Below are 18,843 nucleotides of genomic sequence, written 5' to 3'. Positions count from 1 at the left end.
CTGACTCCACCTCTGCTGCAGTTCATCTTTTGTTAAAACCATTTATGCTTTTTGTGTTTTTTTTTGTGGGATATAAGTGTTACTGTTTTTGACCTACAGCTGTCCATGTAATGTTGATACACGTACAGTGATGTTGGTGAAAAGAATTCCAGGATTTTCACCCAGTAACAACAAAGGGACAGTGATCTAGTTCTAAGGCAGGATGGTGTTTGGCTTAGAGGGGAACTTGTAGTGGTGGTGTTCCCATGTATCTGCTGCTGTTATCTTTCTAGATGGTAGGTAGAGTGCATTTGGACAGTCGTGCCTTCAGCTTAAAGTGGCTAAGCAATTCAGCTTCTACTGTGAGCCGCCTCTCTGACTCTCTTTTCAGATGCTCATTCAAACCTAGGCCTTTCACCACATATTTAGTCACCTGAAATAACGTAGCCTTAAATAAAGAGATTTCTGGGCAAACACAGATCTGGCAGTATCTGTAGAGCGAGGAGAGTTAACTTTTTTTTAAGTTTTTAACTTTTTTTTCTTCTTCAGAAAAGTTTTAGGTATATACACATTGTTGCTGGGTTTGCCAAGTAAGTATCTGTGATCTTTGATGGTAGAATGTGAGGAGTGAGTGTGTGGATTCGGTGTGGAGAGTAACAGAGTTAAGTCAGTGATCTGATGCGCTGCCTGTTTTCCAGGATTCGATGAGTGAAACCCTGAAAAAGTGCTATGTTTATCTGAACCAGACGAGCCGCAGTTTTGCTGCTGTCATTCAGGCACTGGATGGTGATCTACGGTAAGAGGGCTGCTAGCCTCTGTGGGAGGGAGTGAGTCCCAGCTAGTGGGGCAGCAGGGGATGGGTGTGAGGGGGTGAAGAATATGAGAGAGATGGAAGCGTGAGGATGCTGGGGTAGTGGATTAGATGGTTTTTGGGGAGTGGCTGACAGAGAATGTGGGGTGAAGTGGTTTTTATCAGCGAGAGAGGATTGGTTAGGTCACAGGTGAGGGAGTCAGGAGTAGGATTGAAGTTTTTGGGAATAAGCCAAAATAGGCCCCTGCCTGATACGCATGCTTATGTTGTGCTTTCACTGCAGTCAAGCGGTGTGCATCTTTTACCTGGTGTTGCGGGCTCTAGACACAGTGGAAGATGACATGTCCATCCCCCTGGAGGTGAAGATCCCAATGTTACAGAACTTCCACACTTATTTGTACCAGCCTGAGTGGAGGTACAGCCAGAGTCGGGAAAAAGACCGCCAGGTGCTGGAGGATTTCCCATCGGTATGTATCCCTGTGTCAGGAATGTGGTAGAAACATTGTTTCTGATTCTCACTGGGACATGAGTTCCACATGCACTCAATCTCACTGGGGTATAATTCTGCCCCTGACCTATTTCTGATTCTGGTCTTGACTCTCATTATTTGCAACAGATATCCTTGGAATTCCGCTTACTGGCCAAGGTTTACCAGGATGTGATTGCAAATATCTGCCACAAGATGGGAGCTGGCATGGCTGAGTTTTTGGGAAAAAAGGTTGGATCCATCAAAGAATGGGACACGGTAAGGAGAAACAATCTGGCTGTTGGTGGGTGCTGTGTGGCATGATCAGGCTTTGTGGTGTGTCTAGAGTCGGATATGATTGTGGGTGGTATGACCTTTCAGCAAAGTTTGCATTTAGGAACAGTCTGCTGAGCTCCCAGTTAGACATCAGATATGAATGTTGACCTTAAGTTGATAGTTACTTAGTCATTAAGGGCATTGAGGGATATGGGCAGAGTGCAGGAAGGGGAAAATGAAATTGAGGTCGATTTTCAGTCCTGATTTATTAAATGGCAGAGCAAGCTCAAAGGACCAAATTGCTTACTTCTCCAGTTTTATCAATTCTGAGTTACTTCAGATTGTTCCTTGGAATGGTTGACTGACTGTGTGGTAGTGATGTGTTTGAGTTTTAACCATCACTGACATTCTTTCCACGCCTCTGCTTTCAGTACTGTCACTATGTGGCAGGACTTGTGGGAATCGGCTTGTCCCGTCTGTTCTCGGCCTCTGAACTTGAGGATCCAGTTGTTGGGCAGGACACTGAACTGGCCAACTCCATGGGGCTCTTCCTGCAGAAAACCAACATCATTCGGGATTATCTGGAGGACCAACAGGAAGGTCGGGAGTTCTGGCCACAGGAGGTAAGTGTGGCCTCTGTCAGCTGGAGAGTAGGGATGATGTAGACATGGACTGCTCAGGATCCATCCATACACCAATGTGTGCATGTACCCTTCCAAGACTACTGCCTTTGGATGTAGAGTGCAGGTAAAGCCAGTTGGCTTTTTTCCATGAAGCCTACTCTAACTTCATCCATTCCACTCTGTTATTACAATTCTGGAGATTTGGAGGTTACTTCTACAACATGTGACAATAAAGCTAATTTAATTCAAAATCAGTTCAACATTCTCATAGCTCACCCAACCAGCCCCAAACCACCTTTCTCCCTAATCTATTTCAAAAGCTTTGCTGGATCCTGTTTCTCCTCCATGGCATCTGCCCTAACTTTTCATGTCCTTATGACTTACTTTGTCATTTTGTTTGTGCACAGTGATACTTGTAACAGCTGCTGGGTTGTTGGTCTTGTGTGTTTCAGGTGTGGAGCAAGTATGCAGAGAAACTGTCTGACTTCACCAAACCCTCAAATGTTCAGGCAGCACTGCAGTGCTTGAACGAGCTGATTACAAATGCTCTGCAGCATGTCCCAGATGTCATCAAGTACTTATCCCGGCTTCACAATCAGAGTGTCTTCAACTTCTGTGCGATTCCACAGGTAGGTGTTCCCCAATCAAATACTATGGTAAGTGGAGAGAATTTTATTGGTAGGATTGACCTGATTCTGTCTGTGTACTCTGTTTCTGTCCATTTCCATTCTGCATGTGTCTCACTGTTTGGCCTTTATTTCAGGTGATGGCTATAGCCACACTGGCTGCTTGTTATAACAACCCGCAGGTTTTCCGTGGTGTGGTGAAGATCCGGAAAGGCCAGGCTGTCACCCTGATGCTGGAGGCAACTAACATGGAAGCTGTGAAAGGGATGATTCGGCAGTATACCCAAATGGTGAGAATCTGACAAAACACTCTGGGATCAAACCAGGGGATGAGTTCGGAGGAATATCACTAAATATGTCGCTGTGACCGGGACTAAGGGAAGAATTTTACTGAATACATCAATGGTTACAGCAGAGGATGCCAAACTAAAACAAATTTTTTAAAAAACTGTGGATGCTGGGGATCTGTAACAAAAACAGAAATTGCTGGAGAAACTCAGCAGGTTTGGCAGCTTTTGTGGGAAGATAGCAAAGCTAATGTTTTGAGTTAGGTGTTCTGATGAAGAAGAGTCATCAGACTCAAAACATTAGCTCTGCTTTCTTCGTACAGATGCTGCCAGGCCATTCACCCTGTTAGGAATAAGAGGTGACTTAATTGAAATATATAAGATCCTGAGGGGTCTTGACACCTTGAAATTGTGACCCCTAGTAACTGAGTCCCCCACTCTGGGAAAAAGCTTCTTGCTATCCAACCTGTCTATACCTCTTATGATTTTGTAGACCTCAATCAGGTCCCCCCTCAACTTCTGTCTTTCTAATGTAAATAATCCTAATCTACTCAACCTCTATTCATAGCTAGCGCCCTCCATACCAGGCAACATCCTGGTGAACCTCCTCTGCGCCCTCTCCAAAGCATCCACATCCTTTTGGTAATGTGGTGACCAGAACTGTACGCAGTATTCCAAATGTGGAGAGGATGTTTCCTCTTGTGAACAAAGAACAAAGAAAATTACAGCACAGGAACAGGCCCTTCAGCCCTCCAAGCCTGTGCCGATCCAGATCCTCCATAAGAACATAAGAACAAGGAGCAGAAGTAGGCCGTCCGGCCCTTCGAGCCTGCTCCGCCATTCAATAAGATCATGGCTGATCTTTTCGTGGACTCAGATCCACTTACCCGCGTTCTCACCATATCCCTTAATTCCTTTATTGTGCAAAAAAAATCTACCTTATCTTTAAAAACGTTTACTGAAGTAGCGTCAACTACTTCACTGGGCAAGGAATTCCATGGATTAACAACCCTCTGGGTGAAGAAGTTCCTTCTCAATTCAGTCCTAAATCTGCTCCCTCTAATCTTGAGGCTATGCCCTCTTGCCCTAGCTTCACCTGCCAGTGGAAACATCCTCTCTACTTCTATCTTATCTATTCCCTTCATAATTTTATCTGTTTCCATAAGACCCCCCCCCGAATCTTCTGAATTCCAATGAATATAATCCCAATCTACTCAGTCTCTCCTCATAAGCCAACCCCCTCAACTCCGGAATCAACCTAGTGAACCTCCTTTGCACCCCCTCCAGTGCCAGTACATCCTATCTAAACCTGTTGCCTATTTTCCAAGGATCTGTATCCCTCTGCTCCCTGCCCATTCATGTATCTGTCCAGATACATCTTAAATGACGCTATCGTGCCCGCCTCTACCACCTCTGCTGGCAATGTGTTCCAGGCACCCACCACCCTCTGCGTAAAGAACTTTCCACGCATATCTCCCTTAAACTTTTCCCCTCTCACCTTGAAATTGTGACCCCTAGTAATTGAGTCCCCCACTCTGGGAAAAAGCTTCTTGCTATCCAACCTGTCTATACCTCTCATGATTTTGTAGACCTCAATCAGGTCCCCCTTCAACCTCTGTCTTTCTAATGTAAATAATCCTAATCTACTCAACCTCTATTCATAGCTAGCGCCCTCCATACCAGGCAACATCCTGGTGAACCTCCTCTGCGCCCTCTCCAAAGCATCCACATCCTTTTGGTAATGTGGCAACCAGAACTGTACGCAGTATTCCAAATGTGGTCGAACCAAAGTGCTATACAACTGTAACATGACCTGCCAACTCTTGTACTCAATACCCCGTCCGATGAATGAAAGCATGCCGTATGCCTTCTTGACCACTCTATCGACCTGCGTTGCCACCTTCAGAGTACAATGGACCTGAACACCCAGATCTCTCTGTGCATCAATTTTCTCCAGGGCTATTCCATTTACCACATAGTTCGCTCTTGAATTGGATCTTCCAAAATGCATCACCTCGCATTTGCCTGGATTGAACTCCATCTGCTATTTCTCCGCCCAACTCTCCAATCTATCTATATTCTGCTGCATTCTCCGACAGGCCCCTTCACTATCTGCTACTCCACCAATCTTAGTGTCATCTGCAAACTTGATAATCAGACCATCTATACCTTCCTCCAGAATATTTATGTATATCACAAACAACAGTGGTCCCAATACGAATCCCTGTGGAACACCACTGGTCACAGTTCTCCATTTTGAGAAACTCCCTTCCACTACATCTCTCTGTCTCCTGTTGCCCAGCCAGTTCTCTATCCATCTAGCTAGTACACCCTGGACCCCATGTGACTTCACTTTCTCCATCAGCCTACCATGGGCAACTTTATCAAATGCCTTATTGAAGTCCATGTATATGACATCTACAGCCCTTCCCTCATCTATCAACTTTGTCACTTCCTCAAAGAATTCTATCAAGTTGGTAAGACATGACCTTCCCTGCACAAAACCATGCTGCCTATCACTAATAAGCCCATTTTCTTCCAAATGTAAATAGATCCTATCCCTCAGTATCTTCTCCAGCAGCTTCCCCACCACTGACATCAGGCTCACCGGTCTATAATTACTTGGATTATCCTTGCTACCCTTCTTAAACAAGGGGACAACATTAGCAATTCTCCAGTCCTCCGGGACCTCACCCATGCTCAAGGATGCTGCAAAGATATCTGTTAAGGCCCCAGCTATTTCCTCTCTCGCTTCCCTCAGTTAACCTGGGATAGATTCCATCCGGACCTGGGGACTTGTCCACCCTAATGCCTTTTAGAATACCCACACTTCCCCCCTCCTTATGCCGACTTGACCTAGAGTAATCAAACATCTATCCCTAACCTCAACATCCGTCATGTCCCTCTCCTCGGTGAATACTGACGCAAAGTACTCATTAAGAATCTCACTCATTTTCTCTGACTCCTCACATAACTTCCCTCCTTTGTCCTTGAGTGGGCCAGCCCTTTCTCTAGTTACCCTCTTGCTCCTTATGTATGAATAAAAGGCTTTGGGATTTTTCTTAACCCTATTTGCTAAAGATATTTCATGACACCTTTTAGCCCTCTTAATTCCTCGTTTCAGATTGGTCCTGCTTTCCCGATATTATTTCAAAGCTTTGTCTGTTTTTGGTCGCCTAGACCTTATGGATGCTTCCTTTTTCCTCTTTGCTCGTCTCACAATTTCACTTGTCATCATGGTTCCCTAATCCTGCCCTTTCTACCCCTCATTTTCATAGGGACATACCTGTCCTGCACTCTAATCAACCTCTGTTTAAAAGCCTCCCACATATCAAATGTGGATTTACCCTCAAACAGCTGCTCCCAATCCTCCTTCCCCAACTCCTGCCGAATTTAGCTATAGTTGGCCCCGAATTTAGCACTCTTCCTTTAGGACCACTCTCATCTTTCTCCATGAGTATTCTAAAACTTACGGAATTTTGATCACTATTCCCAAAGTAATCCCCTACTGAAACTTCAACCACCTGGCCGGGCTCATTCCCCAACACCAGGTCCACTACGGCCCCTTCCCGAGTTGGACTATTTACATACCGCTCGAGAAAACCCTCCTGGATGCTCCTTACAAATTCTGCTCCATCTAAATCCCTAACACGAAGTGAATCCCAGTCAATGTTGGGAAAATTAAAATCTCCCATCACCACCAAACTGTTGCTCCTACATCTTTCCATAATCTGTCTACGTATTTGTACCTCTATCTCACGCTCGCTGTTGGGAGGCCTGTGGTACAGTCCCAACATTGTTACCGCACCCTTCCTATTTCTGAGCTCTGCCCATATTGCCTCACTGCTGGAGTCCTCCATAGTGCCCTCCTTCAGCACAGCTGTGATATCCTCTTTGACCAGTAATGCAACTCCTCCACCCCTTTTACCTCCCTCTCTATCCCGCCTGAAGCGTCCATATCCTGGGATATTTAGTTGCCAATCTTGCCCTTCCCTTAACCAAGTCTCAGTAATAGCAATAACATTGTACTCCCACGTACTAATCCAAGCCCTAACTTCATCTCTCTTACCTATGACACTTCTCGCATTAAAACAAATGCACCTCAGACCACCTGTCCCTTTGCGTTCATCATCTGCTGTCTGCCTCCTCTTCCCCTTAGTCACACTGACTTCATTATCTAGTTCCTTTCAGGCTTCAGTTACTACCTCCTTAATGTCCACTAACCTCCTCATTTGGTTCCCATCCCCCTGCCACATTAGTTTAAACCCTCCCCAACAGCGTTAGCAAAAGCACCCCGTAGGACATTTGTTCCAGTCCTGCCCAGATGTGGACCGTCCGATTTGTAATAGTCCCACCTCCCCCAGAACCGGTCCCAATGTCCCAAAAATCTGAACCCCTCCCTCCTGCACCATCTCTCAAGCCACTCATTTATCCTGCCTATTCTTTCGTTTCTACTCTGACTAGCACGTGGCACTGGTAGCAATCCTGAGATTACTACTTCTGAGGTCCTACTTTTTAACTTGGCTCCTAACTCCCTAAATTCTGCTTGTAGGACCTCATCCCGTTTATTACCTATATCATTGGTGCCTATATGCACCACAACAGCTGGTTGTTCACCCTCCCCCTTCAGAATGTCCTGCAGTCGATCAGAGACATCCCTGACCTGTGCACCTGAGAGACAACATACCATTCGGGAGTCTCGTTTTCGACCACAGAACCGCCTACCTACTGCCCTTCCGCTCTTTTTCTCACCCTTCTGTACAGCAGAGCCAGCCACGGTGCCATGAACCTGGCTACTACTGCCTTTCCCTGGTGAGCCATCTACCCCAACAGTATCCAAAACGGTATACCTGTTTTGGAGGGAGATGACCGCAGGGGACACTTGCGCTGCCTTCCTGCTTTTTTTCTGCCTTTTGGTCACCCATTCCCTTTCTTCCTCTGCAATCCTAATCTGTGGTGTGACCAATTTGCTAAACGTGCTATCCACGACTTCCACAGCATCGCGGATGCTCCAAAGTGAGTTCATCTGCAACTCCAGACCCGTCATGTGGTCTAACGAGCTGCAGCTGGACACACTTCCTACATGTGTAGGAGTCAGGGATATCAGCCGCGTCCCTGAGTTCCCACATTGAGCAAGAGGAGCATAACACGGAATCTAGAAATTGTTTTCCCCAACAGATTTAAACTAATGTGGCAGGGGGATGGGAACCAAATGAGGAGATTAGTGGACAGTAAGGAGGTAGTAACTAAAGCCTGTAAGGAACTAGATAATGAAGTCAGTGTGACTAAGGGGAAGAGTAGGCAGAGAGCAGATGATGAACGCAAAGGGACAGATGGTCTGAGGAGCATAACACGGAATCTCCTTGTGTCCAGTATGGCCCCTTCCCGAGTTGGACTATTTACATACTGCTCTCGAAAACCCTCCTGAATGCTCCTTACAAATTCTGCTCCATCTAAACCCCTAACACTAAGTGAATCCCAGTCAATGTTGGGAAAATTAAAATCTCCCATCACCACCACCCTGTTGCTCCTACATCTCTCCATAATTTGTCTACATATTTGTGCCTCTATCTCACGCTCGCTGTTGGGAGACCTGTAGTACAGCCCCAACATTGTTACCGCACCCTTCCTATTTCTGAGCTCTGCCCATATTGCCTCACTGCTGGAGTCCTCCATAGTGCCCTCCTTCAGCGCAGCTGTGATATCCTCTTTGACCAGTAATGCAACTCCTCCACCCCTTTTACCTCCCTCTCTATCCCGCAAATGTTACTTGCCACTTGTTAACCCAAGCCTGCATATTGTCCAGGTTCTTGCTGTATTTGGACATGGACTGTTTCAGTATCTGAGGAGTTACGAATCGTGCTGAATATTGTGTGATCATTGGTATTGACCATATCTTCTAGCTTGTTGCCTAGATCGTTAATGTACATAACAAACAGCAAAGGACCCTGACCAAACATAGTGGTATGCCACTGGACACAGGCTTCCAGTTGTAAAAATAACCTTTGATCACCAACCTCTGCCTTCTGCCACTAAGCCAATTTTGGATTCAATTTGTCAAATTTCCCTGAATCCCATGTACTGTTATCTTCTTTATCAGTCTCTCATGTGGGACCTTGTCAGTGGCTTTGCTGAAATCCATATAAACTACTTCAACTGCATTAATCCTCATCTACACATCTGGTCACCTTCTTTGAAAATCAATCTAATTTCTTAGGCATGATCTCCTCCTGACAAAGCCATGCTGCCTATCTTTGACTAATCCTTGCCACTCCATTTTTGTCCCTTAGAATTTTTTCCAATTGTATTGCTACCACTGATGTTAGACTCATTATCTTGTAGTATCCTGGTTTATCTCTACCACTTTTCTTGAATAATGGTATCATATTAGCTGTGCTTCAGCCCTCTGGTACCCCTCCTGTAGCCAGAGAGGATTTGAAAATTATTATCAGACCCTTGCAATCCCCTCCTTTACCTCCCATAGCAATCTGCAATACACCTCATCTGGGACTGGGGATTTATTCCCTTTCAAACTTGCTAAAACGTCCTGCCTCTCAATGTTAATTGTTAAATATATCACAGCCCATTCTTGATTTCCATACCCACACTGTCCTTCTCTACAATGAATACAGACAGAACGTACTCCTTTCAAACCTCACCTACATTTTCTTGTTCCACATGCACATTGCCACTTTGATCCCAAATGGGATTCTTTCCCTGGGTTATTCTTTTCCTTCTGAGATACTTATAAAATGCCTTCACTTTTTCTCAATGTTACCTGCCAGTGTTTTTTCATGTCGTCTCATCGTCCTCCTAATTTCAGTTTTAAGCACCCCCCCGAACTTTCTATACTCCTCTCGAATGACTGCTGTTTTAAGTCTTCAGTATCTGCCATAAGCTGCCTTTTACTTTCCTTATCCAATTCTGTGGAATCCTCGACATCCAAAGTTCTGTGGACTTGTTGGACCCACCCTTTACATTTATGGGAACTTGTTGGCCCTATCTTCTCTCAATTTCCTTCTTGAATGACTCTCACTGCACCGATGAGATTTTCCTCTAAATAGCTGGTTCAGCTCCAATTTGGCCAGATCCTATCTTATCATATTAAAATCAGCCTTCCCCAACCTTTCAGGATCTTTACTTCTGGTCCACATTTGTTCTTTTCCATCACTACCTGAAAGCTAACTGAATTAGGGTCACTATCATATCAGTGAAATGGTCCCTCACTAACATATCTACCATTTGTCCTGCATTGATCCTTAAAATTAGGTATAACGCTACCCCTTCCCTTGTCAGACATTCTATGTGCTGGCTTACAAAGCTCTCCTAGATACATTTTAAGAATGAAAATACAAGAACCTAAGAATTAGGAACAGGAGTAGGCAATTCAACCCCTCAAGCCAAGTGCTGTTTAACACTTGGGAGGACTCATTCATCAGCCGATAGAGAACCGTACATGGTAATCAATAGGAGGTTTCCTTGTCTGTGTTTAATCTGATGCCATGAGACTCCGTGGAGTCTGAATTCAGTGTTGAGGAGTCCCAGGGCAACCCCATCCCAACTGTGTACCACTGTGCTGCCACCTCTGCTGCTCCTGTACTTCTGGTGGGTCAGGATGTTTCCAGGGAAGGTTATGGTGGTGTCTGGGACGTTGTCTGGAATGTATGATTACATCAGGCTGTTAGTTGTTTAGTCTGTAAGACAGCTCTCCCAATTTTGGAACTAGCCCCCAGATGGAGAATGTAGGACTTTGCAGTGTTGATCACTCTTTGCCAGTGTTGTTTTGGTGCATACGTCGATGCAAGGTAGCCAATCCATCCAGTTTCATTCCTTTTTTATAAAGACTTAACAATTGATACAACTGAATGGCTTGTTAGGCCATTTCAGGGGGCAGTTAAGAGTCAACAACATTGCTGTAGTCCTGGAGTCACATATAGGCCAGACCAGGTAAGGATGGCAGTTTCTCTTTCCTAAAGGACATTGTTTGTATGCTAAATTCTTGGCTGCTCTCTGCAAGATCAAGTCAAACACCCCTGCCTTCTCCCTGTAACCCTGTGTGTTTTTCCTATTCAGATAATGACCCAGCTCCTGTTTGAAAGTCATAATTGAATCTGCCTTGATTGCACTTTCAGGCAGTGCATTCCCAACCCTGATCACTCACTAGGTTAAATGCTTTTCCTTTGGTTTGTTACCAGTCACCTTAAAATCTGTTCAGAGATAGTAGGAACTGCAGATGCTGGAGAATCCGAGACAACAAGGTGCAGGGCTGGATGAACACAGCAGGCCAAGCAGCATCATAGGAGCAGAGAGGCTGACGTTTCGGGCCTAGACCCTTCATCACCTTAAAATCTGTGTCCACTGGTTCTCAACACTTCCACCAGTGGGAACACTTTCTTCCTTGTCTGTTCTGTCCCAAGATCCCTCAGGATTTTGAATACCACTTTTAGATCACCTTTTGACCTTCTGTAGGGAAAACAGCCTCAGTTTCTTTAATGTGTTACTGAAGTCCCTCATCCCTGGAATCAGTTTCCTGAATATTTTCTGCACTGTTTGTGCACCTTCACATCCTTTCCAAACTGTGGGGCCTAGAATTGGACATTATTTCAGTTGACGCCAAACCAGTCTTTTAGAAAGGTTCATTAATTTCCTCACTTTTGTAATATGTCATTTTTTTAAAATAAAAGCAGAATCTTCTATAAAGTGGGAATCTTAAATAATAACACACAGTGCTGGAAATAAAGTGTGAATCTGGTCACATCCATGGAGAGAACAGAGTTAATGTTTCAGGTCAATAACCTTTTATCAGTAGTGGGAGAAGTTAGGTTTTGAGAAGGAGTGTTTCCAGCATTTTCTGTTCATTAAGCCCTGTACCCCATATTAACCGCTTTCTCAACATGCCTTGTTATCTTCAGTTATTTGTAAGCATACATGTCCAATTGTTTCTGCTAGTGTACCTCCTTTGGAATTGTTCCCTTCAGTTTACGCTGTCTCTTTCCTTCTGCCCAAAATGAATCACTTCACATTTCTCTGCCATGTGTCCTTCTATTCCACCAGCCTATCCGACCTTATGAAGTCAGCACATCCACGTTCTATGTCATTGCAAATGTGTGGGTCCTCATAGCTGTCTCTCCCTTTCTATCTCATTTCTAGATTGGACAGAAAGTTCCAGGTGCAGGGAGATCTGGAGCCAGAACGCAGCAGATTGTGGTAAAAGTGGAGTCCCTGAGCCAGTGTGATGGGGAACTGATGTCCCGTGGTCATCTTTCACCCATTTACCTGTCCTTAGCCGTATTCTTGGCTGCGGTTAGTTGGCAATACTGGCAGACCCTGACTCACAGCTCAGAGGAGTATGTACATGGGCACTAAGCAGCTTTTCCTTTGTTTTAATCTCTCGCTAATTTTCATTCTACAATGGGAAGAAGAACAGGAGAGTTTTGTGACTTGTGCTGTTACTCACTCCAGGAGATAGCTCCGCTGTGAGGCTGAAGAGAGTTATTCATTCTCCGTAGATCAATGCAGTAAAGCTTCACTTCTAGACTGCAAGCAGGCAGCACCAGCCTGTACCCCACCGGGTGCTGTGGCCAGGCACAAGGTTCAAATGAGTACATTGGTAAAGGGAGAGCATGAAAGATTCCTCAATTGCCAGCAAGTCTCTGATGGGATGAGTTTACACAGACTCAATTGGAACATACTGATGCATGCCTAGCCCTCAGCCATATAATTGGAGCCTCTGTACCAATCCTGGGAATGTTTGATGGTGCAGTGGAGAGGGTGCTTTACTCTGTATCTAAACCTATGCTGTCCCTGTCTTGGGAGTGGTTGATGGACACAGTTTGGAGGGAGATTTACTCTGTATCTAATCCCATGCTGCACCTGACCTGGGAGTATTTGTTGGGGACAGTGTACAGGGAGCTTTACATTCAGTTTAAAAGAGTAGAATAAGCTTCACCCTGTATCTAACCTTGTGCTGTATCTGTCCTGGGGGTGTCAGAGTTGGTGTCTCTGTGACCCCCACCTCCCCAAATCCACATGAGAGTTGTTGTGTGGGACCATGCAGAACCCCTCGTTCCACTGCTGTGAAGGTCTGCGTCCAAGTGTCACCCCTTCTCTCCCCGCAACCTCCTTCAATCTTGGTGTTCGTGAGGGGCCTCAACACCTGACTGAGGAAAGCTACTGTTTCTGGTGTTTGTCCTTTGTCATTCCCTTGTTGATCATTAGATTGCTTGTTGATAATTCAATAAATGACTACAAATGCCTGTGTGTTTGTACAGATTCACTGACTGTAGAGTTTGGCATCCATCCTCTGAGACTGCTTTCAAAGATGGTAGCATTAAGTCACTAGACTAGCAAAGCATGTACTTAGAGTTTATGGTGACATTTACCACATTGAAGGAGGCCATTTGGCCCATCGTGTCCCTGTTGGTGAACAAAGATCAGACAAACCCATTGTCATTTTCCACCTTTGAGCCTGTAGTCCTTGAGGCTGGAACCCTCGAATCTAAATACTGCTTAAATGTTACAAGAGTTTGTTGCATTGTACCTCTTTTCAGGTAGTGAGCTGCAGACTCCCACCACTCTATGGGTGAACACATTTCTCCTCAACACCCCTTTTGACCTTCTGCCCCATACCCTAATCTATCCCCTTGGTTATTGACTTATCTAATAATCGAAAAAGTGCCTTCCTATCCACTGTATCTGTGTGCCTCATTATCTTACACACTTTTATCAGGTCTCCTATCAACTTTCACTGCTCCAAGGAAAACAACCTAAACCTATCCGATCTTTCTTCATATCTCAGACCCTTCAGCCCAGCAGAATCCTGGTTAATTTCTTTTGCACTTTCTCTGTCTCATAACCTTCCAGTAATGTGCTCAGAGCTGCATGTAGTACTCCAATTATGGCCCAGCCAAAGTTTTATACAGTTCCATCATAAGCCCTGTGGCTTAGAGGGTCTGTTAGCTCAGTTGTTTGGATTCAATGCCCATTCCAGCTGAGGTCACTATGAGGTCTTCTTAATCTTGCCTGAGGCATGGCGTCTTTCAGGTTAAACTCAGCACCAGTCGTTTCAGTTTAGAGAGCAGCCCTATGGTCTTTGGGAGTTTACCATGCTGGCTACCCTGATTAATCGGTGCCTCTCCCAAGTGCAGCTATAGTCTGTCCCTCAGAGATTTTTCTAATAACTTCCCTCCAACAAAGTTAAGACTCATTGGCCTGTAATTCCCTGCTGTATCCTTTTGTTCCTTTCTTGAATAATGGGACAACTTAGCAGTCCCCTGACACCTCGTGTTTGACCCCAGAGGATGTCTGGGGATAGTGGTTCAAATTTCACCATAACAGCTGGTGGCATTCAAACTGAATTAATCAATCAATCTGCAACACTGAATATGACAACTATTGGCAATAATTAAAAAAAAACATCTGGTTGACTGATGTCTTTTAGGGAAGGAAATCTACCAATCTTACCTGGCCTGACCAGTGTGTAACTCCAGACTCCTACAGCAGTGTGATTAATTCTAAACTACTATGACCCTTTGCAATAGCTCAACAAGCCACTCAGTTCAAGGGCCATTGGGGATAGACAATAAATGCAGATCAATGACATCCATATCCTAATAAAAGAATAATAAAGTTGAAATGCTTAATATGAACAATTAACCTGATGTATTTAATTGGATGACTAGTGGGGCCAACAGCTGAATGCTTCCACAAGGATGATGTGTGCAGGAAGAGTGTCAGTTACATTGAGCTTCATGGATTGTACATGTCATAAGAGGGAAACGAAAAACACCTTAAAGCAGAAAGAGGAAGAGACAAACCTAAATGGAACCTGAAACCCACAGTTTTGTCATGAACAGCAACTGTTGTGTTGTACAGCTCACTTTCTGACTGCTGAGTAATTACTTCCTCACCGGTTTTTTTTTCTCTCCAGTTTAATATTCAATCATGGGATGAGGGCATCATTGGCTAGGCGGCATTTATTGACCATCCCTAATTGCCCAGAGGGCTATTGCTGTGGTTCTGGAGTCACATGTTGACCAGAACAGATAAGGATGGCAGATTTCCTCCCTAAAGGGCATTTGTGAACCATGTGGATTTTTCCTCGCAATTGACAATGGTTTCATGGTTATAAATAGATTGTTAATTCCAGACTTCTATTAAACTTCAAACTTCATTTGTCATGGTGGGATTTGAACCGAGGTCCCCAGAACAATACCTGGATCTCTGAATTAATAGGCAAGTGATAATACGACGAGGCCAACTCCTCCTCACACATGGTGCTTTTTGAAAATTTTCAACCTGACTCTCCATGTTTGCAAAATATATTTTTCTTGGCTGCTAGTATTTATAGGATCTTTATTTTTCAAAAAAATATTTCAAGCAAAGAAATCCTAGAAGATTCTTTCGATAAATTTTATTTGGAGCTAGTGGAAAATAGTGTGTTAGTGTAATAACGGTTTTACATGCTTCCAAAAACATCATAATCTGAGCAGAGAAGACAAAGGGTGAGAGACTCTCACAGCTAACAGCTGGTTACTGAGGCTTAAAGAAAGCTTGTTAAATCAGGAACATTGCACATGATTGAAACATGATTTTGTGCGTAGGCCTCTTGAGACTTGGAGTAATGTGCTCCTTCATTTGTCAGGTATAGGTGCCAAGCTCTCCAATGGAGTCCTGTGCCACCTCCCAGTATATCACTGATGTATTGTGTGCAGGGCTTGGAACCTCACTCCACCTCATAGGTACTTGTTCTTTCTAACGTCCCGAGGAATTCCAGCCACAATCTCTGATTCGATTCCACATTCATTGCTGCCACGCAAGATTTTGAAGAAACCTGCAAAAAAAAATCACCAATGAAGTGGACTTAGAATGAATGGAGGAACTATCAGGCAAATTTGGCTTGACATGAAGGGTTCTCCCCACCATACTTTGAAGTGTCACTCACCATTATCGCCCCAGTCTGTGTTCCAGGAGTTAGCAACCAACCAATAGGGCGTTCCATTCTCCATGCCCCAACCCAAGATCTTGATAGCGTGACCACCCATTGACTCCCCAGCCACATGTTGGTAAACTCCTGGAAACATACATTGACAAGTCAAGTAAACAACAGAGCCAGGCCACAGCCCATTGTATAACATTTATATAATTCAGCAAATTGGAAGCTTACAAGGAGGTCCAGCCAGATGCATTGGTTACTTTCTCTCTAACCAAAATAGGTGGTGTAGTAAACAGTGAAGATTATTATCTCAGAATACAAACAGGACCTTGATCCAATGGGCCAAGGAGCGGCAGATGCAGTTTAATTTAGGTACATGTGAGGTGTTGCATTTTGGTAAGGCAAACCAGGGCAGGACTTATACAGTTAATGATAGGCCCCTGGGGAGTGTTGCCGAACAGAGACCTAGGGGTGCAGGTAGACAGAGTGGTGAAAGCATTTGGAACCCTTTCCTTCATTGTTCAGAACATCAAGTATAGGAATTGGGATGTCATGTTGTGGCTGTACGGGAGATTAGTTAGACCACTCTTAGATTACTGCATTGAATTCTGGTCATCCTTTTATAGGAAGGATGTTATTAAACTCGAGAGGGTGCAGAAAAGATTTACAGGATGTTGCCAGGATTATGGGTTTGTTTCCGTGCTGTTTGACTCAGACTCTATAATATTGAGTACTGAGGCAAGGTCCTACCTGATTTGTAGTGCAGGAAGTCAGCGTAGACTATGAGGGCAGCTTCCACTGGCCCATTCTTGTAGATTTCTGTCATAATCTCTTTGACATCTGAACCGACACCATATGAAGTAAGGCCTAGCAAAGAGAGTCTGCTTAATTATCTCAATCTCACAGCAGTAACAACTGACAACATTAAGAATAAGGTAAATACACACAGACACCCCTCCATACGCATACACATACAAACAAGAGGCAGAGGGACATGTAGGATATAGTGTATACTTATCCTGGTATATCTGATGGTTCTCTGCCTGATCTTGTCTCTATTCTGGCTCTACTTACCGTAGTGTTTGTCACTTGTGTACTTTGGGGTGTAACCAGCCTCACATTGTTTAGAGCATTTGGGAGTTTCAATCTCTCCGTTGCATTTTGGCCGAGAGCCGTTGACATGGTGTTCACATGGAGGGATTGAGTATGGACGGCAGCCTATGGAGAAGGTGGGAGCCAAAGAAAGGCCAAACAGTGAAAACTAGGACATTCCAATGTTTATACTGTGACTAATTCCAGACCTTGACCCATCCTCAGACCGAGATACTGATCACCCAGCCACAGAAGCTCAACACATTCTCTGACCTGCATAAAACCCCAGATACTGATTCATGTCTAACTCCAAAAACTAATCAATGCTTAGCCTCAGACATTGATCCACACCCAACCACAGATATTGACCCATTACTGAGCAACATAACCATTCCCTAAACTTAACCTGGAATTTTATGTAAAAAACAGCTGGCTTGTTATAAAAACCCATCTGGTTCACTAATGTTGTATAGGAAAGGAAATCTGCAATCATAGAATCGCACAGTACAGAGGAAGCCTTTTGGCCAATTGAGTCTGCACCAAAACTCCCAAATCTAGTCCCACTTTCCAGCTCTGGACCCGTAGCCTTGCCTGTACCTGGCCTAGGTGTCATTCCTGACACATATTGATTCTTAACTACCCTCTGAAGTGGCCTAACAAATCAGTTTAAAGAGAAATTAGAGATGGGCACTAAATGCAGGCCCAGCTGGTAAAGCACACATCCCATCAGCAAATAACAAAAAACTCAGATACTGACCTACATTTGAATCATAAAGTCCTCCTGATACTAGACCAGCTTCAGTCCAAAATTCCCAAGCTCCAGACGGATAGCCACCGTTACAACTGCGGAAGAGTAAAACAAATTTAGTTTGTATTTACATAGTGCGATGAACAGTGTCAAATATGACCCAGGAGCATGGACAGTATCAGTGAAATCTCTGAAATAAATTGAAATAAAGAATAATAAAAACGAAATAACCTTCAAAAAATAAAAAAAGTGTCAAGATAAACTTGAGTTTCTTTTAATTTTTACAAATCAGGTTTATTCCGCGTATGCGTATTAACAAAAATCAGGTGAGCACATACAGTCAGAATTCTTCATGGGATAGGTGCTTCACAGAAGTGTTAAAAAATAAAAGCATGAGATATTAGGACACAACCAAATATGAGATAACTGTCAAAAGGTGGAGCAATGGGTCTGGGTTGGGCAGAGGAACAAAAAAGCCCAGCTGTGGGTCCGTTGGTAAGCGCCAGGGACCCGGGTTCGATTCCACCCTCGGGCAACTATCTGTGTGGAGTTTGCACATTCTCCCAGTGTCTGCGTGGGTTTCCTCTGGGTGCTCCAGTTTCCTCCCACAGTCCAAAGATGTGCAGGTTAGGTAGATTGGCCATGCTAAATTCCCTGTAGTGTTCAGGGATGTGTAGATTAGGTGGGTTATAGAGGATGGATCTGGGCGGGATGCTCTGAGGGTCAGTGTGGACTTGTTGGGCTGAAGGGCCTGTTTCCACACTGCAGGGATTCTATGATCTATGAACTAGAAAGTGCAGAATAGTAAGTCAGTTAAAAGTGGAATTGAGAGAGAATATTTTCAGGGACAGATAGATAGCCTTGTGCGATTGGCATGACAGAAGTGCACAAATATAGGAAAACATGATTCTCATCCTCGGTGATTTCAATTCACTCAGTGCAGGGCTAATGGAGGAAAACATGACGATGGTGAGAAAATTGGCAAAAGAAAAACTGGATTT

At 44.3% G+C, this 18,843-nt stretch overlaps 2 protein-coding genes across 2 annotated transcripts; one reads left to right on the top strand and one right to left on the bottom strand.

Annotated features, from left to right (window-relative positions):
• Window positions 1–13,324, top strand: fdft1 (farnesyl-diphosphate farnesyltransferase 1). The gene is made up of 7 exons (XM_048593395.1): window positions 1–775; window positions 1,074–1,257; window positions 1,407–1,535; window positions 1,964–2,155; window positions 2,608–2,784; window positions 2,919–3,071; window positions 12,219–13,324. The coding sequence occupies exons 1-7, from the start codon at window positions 684–686 to the stop codon at window positions 12,432–12,434; spliced, it is 1,143 nt and encodes a 380-aa protein (XP_048449352.1). The 5' UTR covers window positions 1–683; the 3' UTR covers window positions 12,435–13,324.
• A 2,141-nt stretch (window positions 13,325–15,465) lies between these two features.
• Window positions 15,466–17,969, bottom strand: LOC109925170 (cathepsin B; the record flags this gene model as incomplete). Its single annotated transcript, XM_048593396.1, has 5 exons — window positions 15,466–15,900; window positions 16,012–16,140; window positions 16,753–16,869; window positions 17,077–17,220; window positions 17,852–17,969. Coding segments are annotated over 5 exons (606 nt in total), but the record flags the coding sequence as incomplete, so codon positions are not given.
• Window positions 17,970–18,843: the final 874 nt, after the last annotated feature.

The sequence above is a fragment of the Rhincodon typus genome, unplaced genomic scaffold, assembly GCF_021869965.1.
Source record: "Rhincodon typus isolate 14 unplaced genomic scaffold, sRhiTyp1.1 hic_rhity00002768, whole genome shotgun sequence".
NCBI lineage: Eukaryota > Metazoa > Chordata > Chondrichthyes > Orectolobiformes > Rhincodontidae > Rhincodon > Rhincodon typus.
This window is presented reverse-complemented; position numbering and strand designations above follow the sequence as displayed.

What these genes read in the sequence shown, in the direction of transcription:
- fdft1 (XM_048593395.1), top strand. Translation starts at nt 684, where the DNA reads ATGAGTGAAACCCTGAAAAAGTGCTATGTTTATCTGAACCAGACGAGC. An exon ending in ACTTCTGTGCGATTCCACAG is followed by an intron (nt 2,785 to 2,918) that starts GTAGGTGTTCCC and finishes CCTTTATTTCAG; the next exon opens with GTGATGGCTATAGCCACACT. An exon ending in TTCGGCAGTATACCCAAATG is followed by an intron (nt 3,072 to 12,218) that starts GTGAGAATCTGA and finishes TCTCATTTCTAG; the next exon opens with ATTGGACAGAAAGTTCCAGG.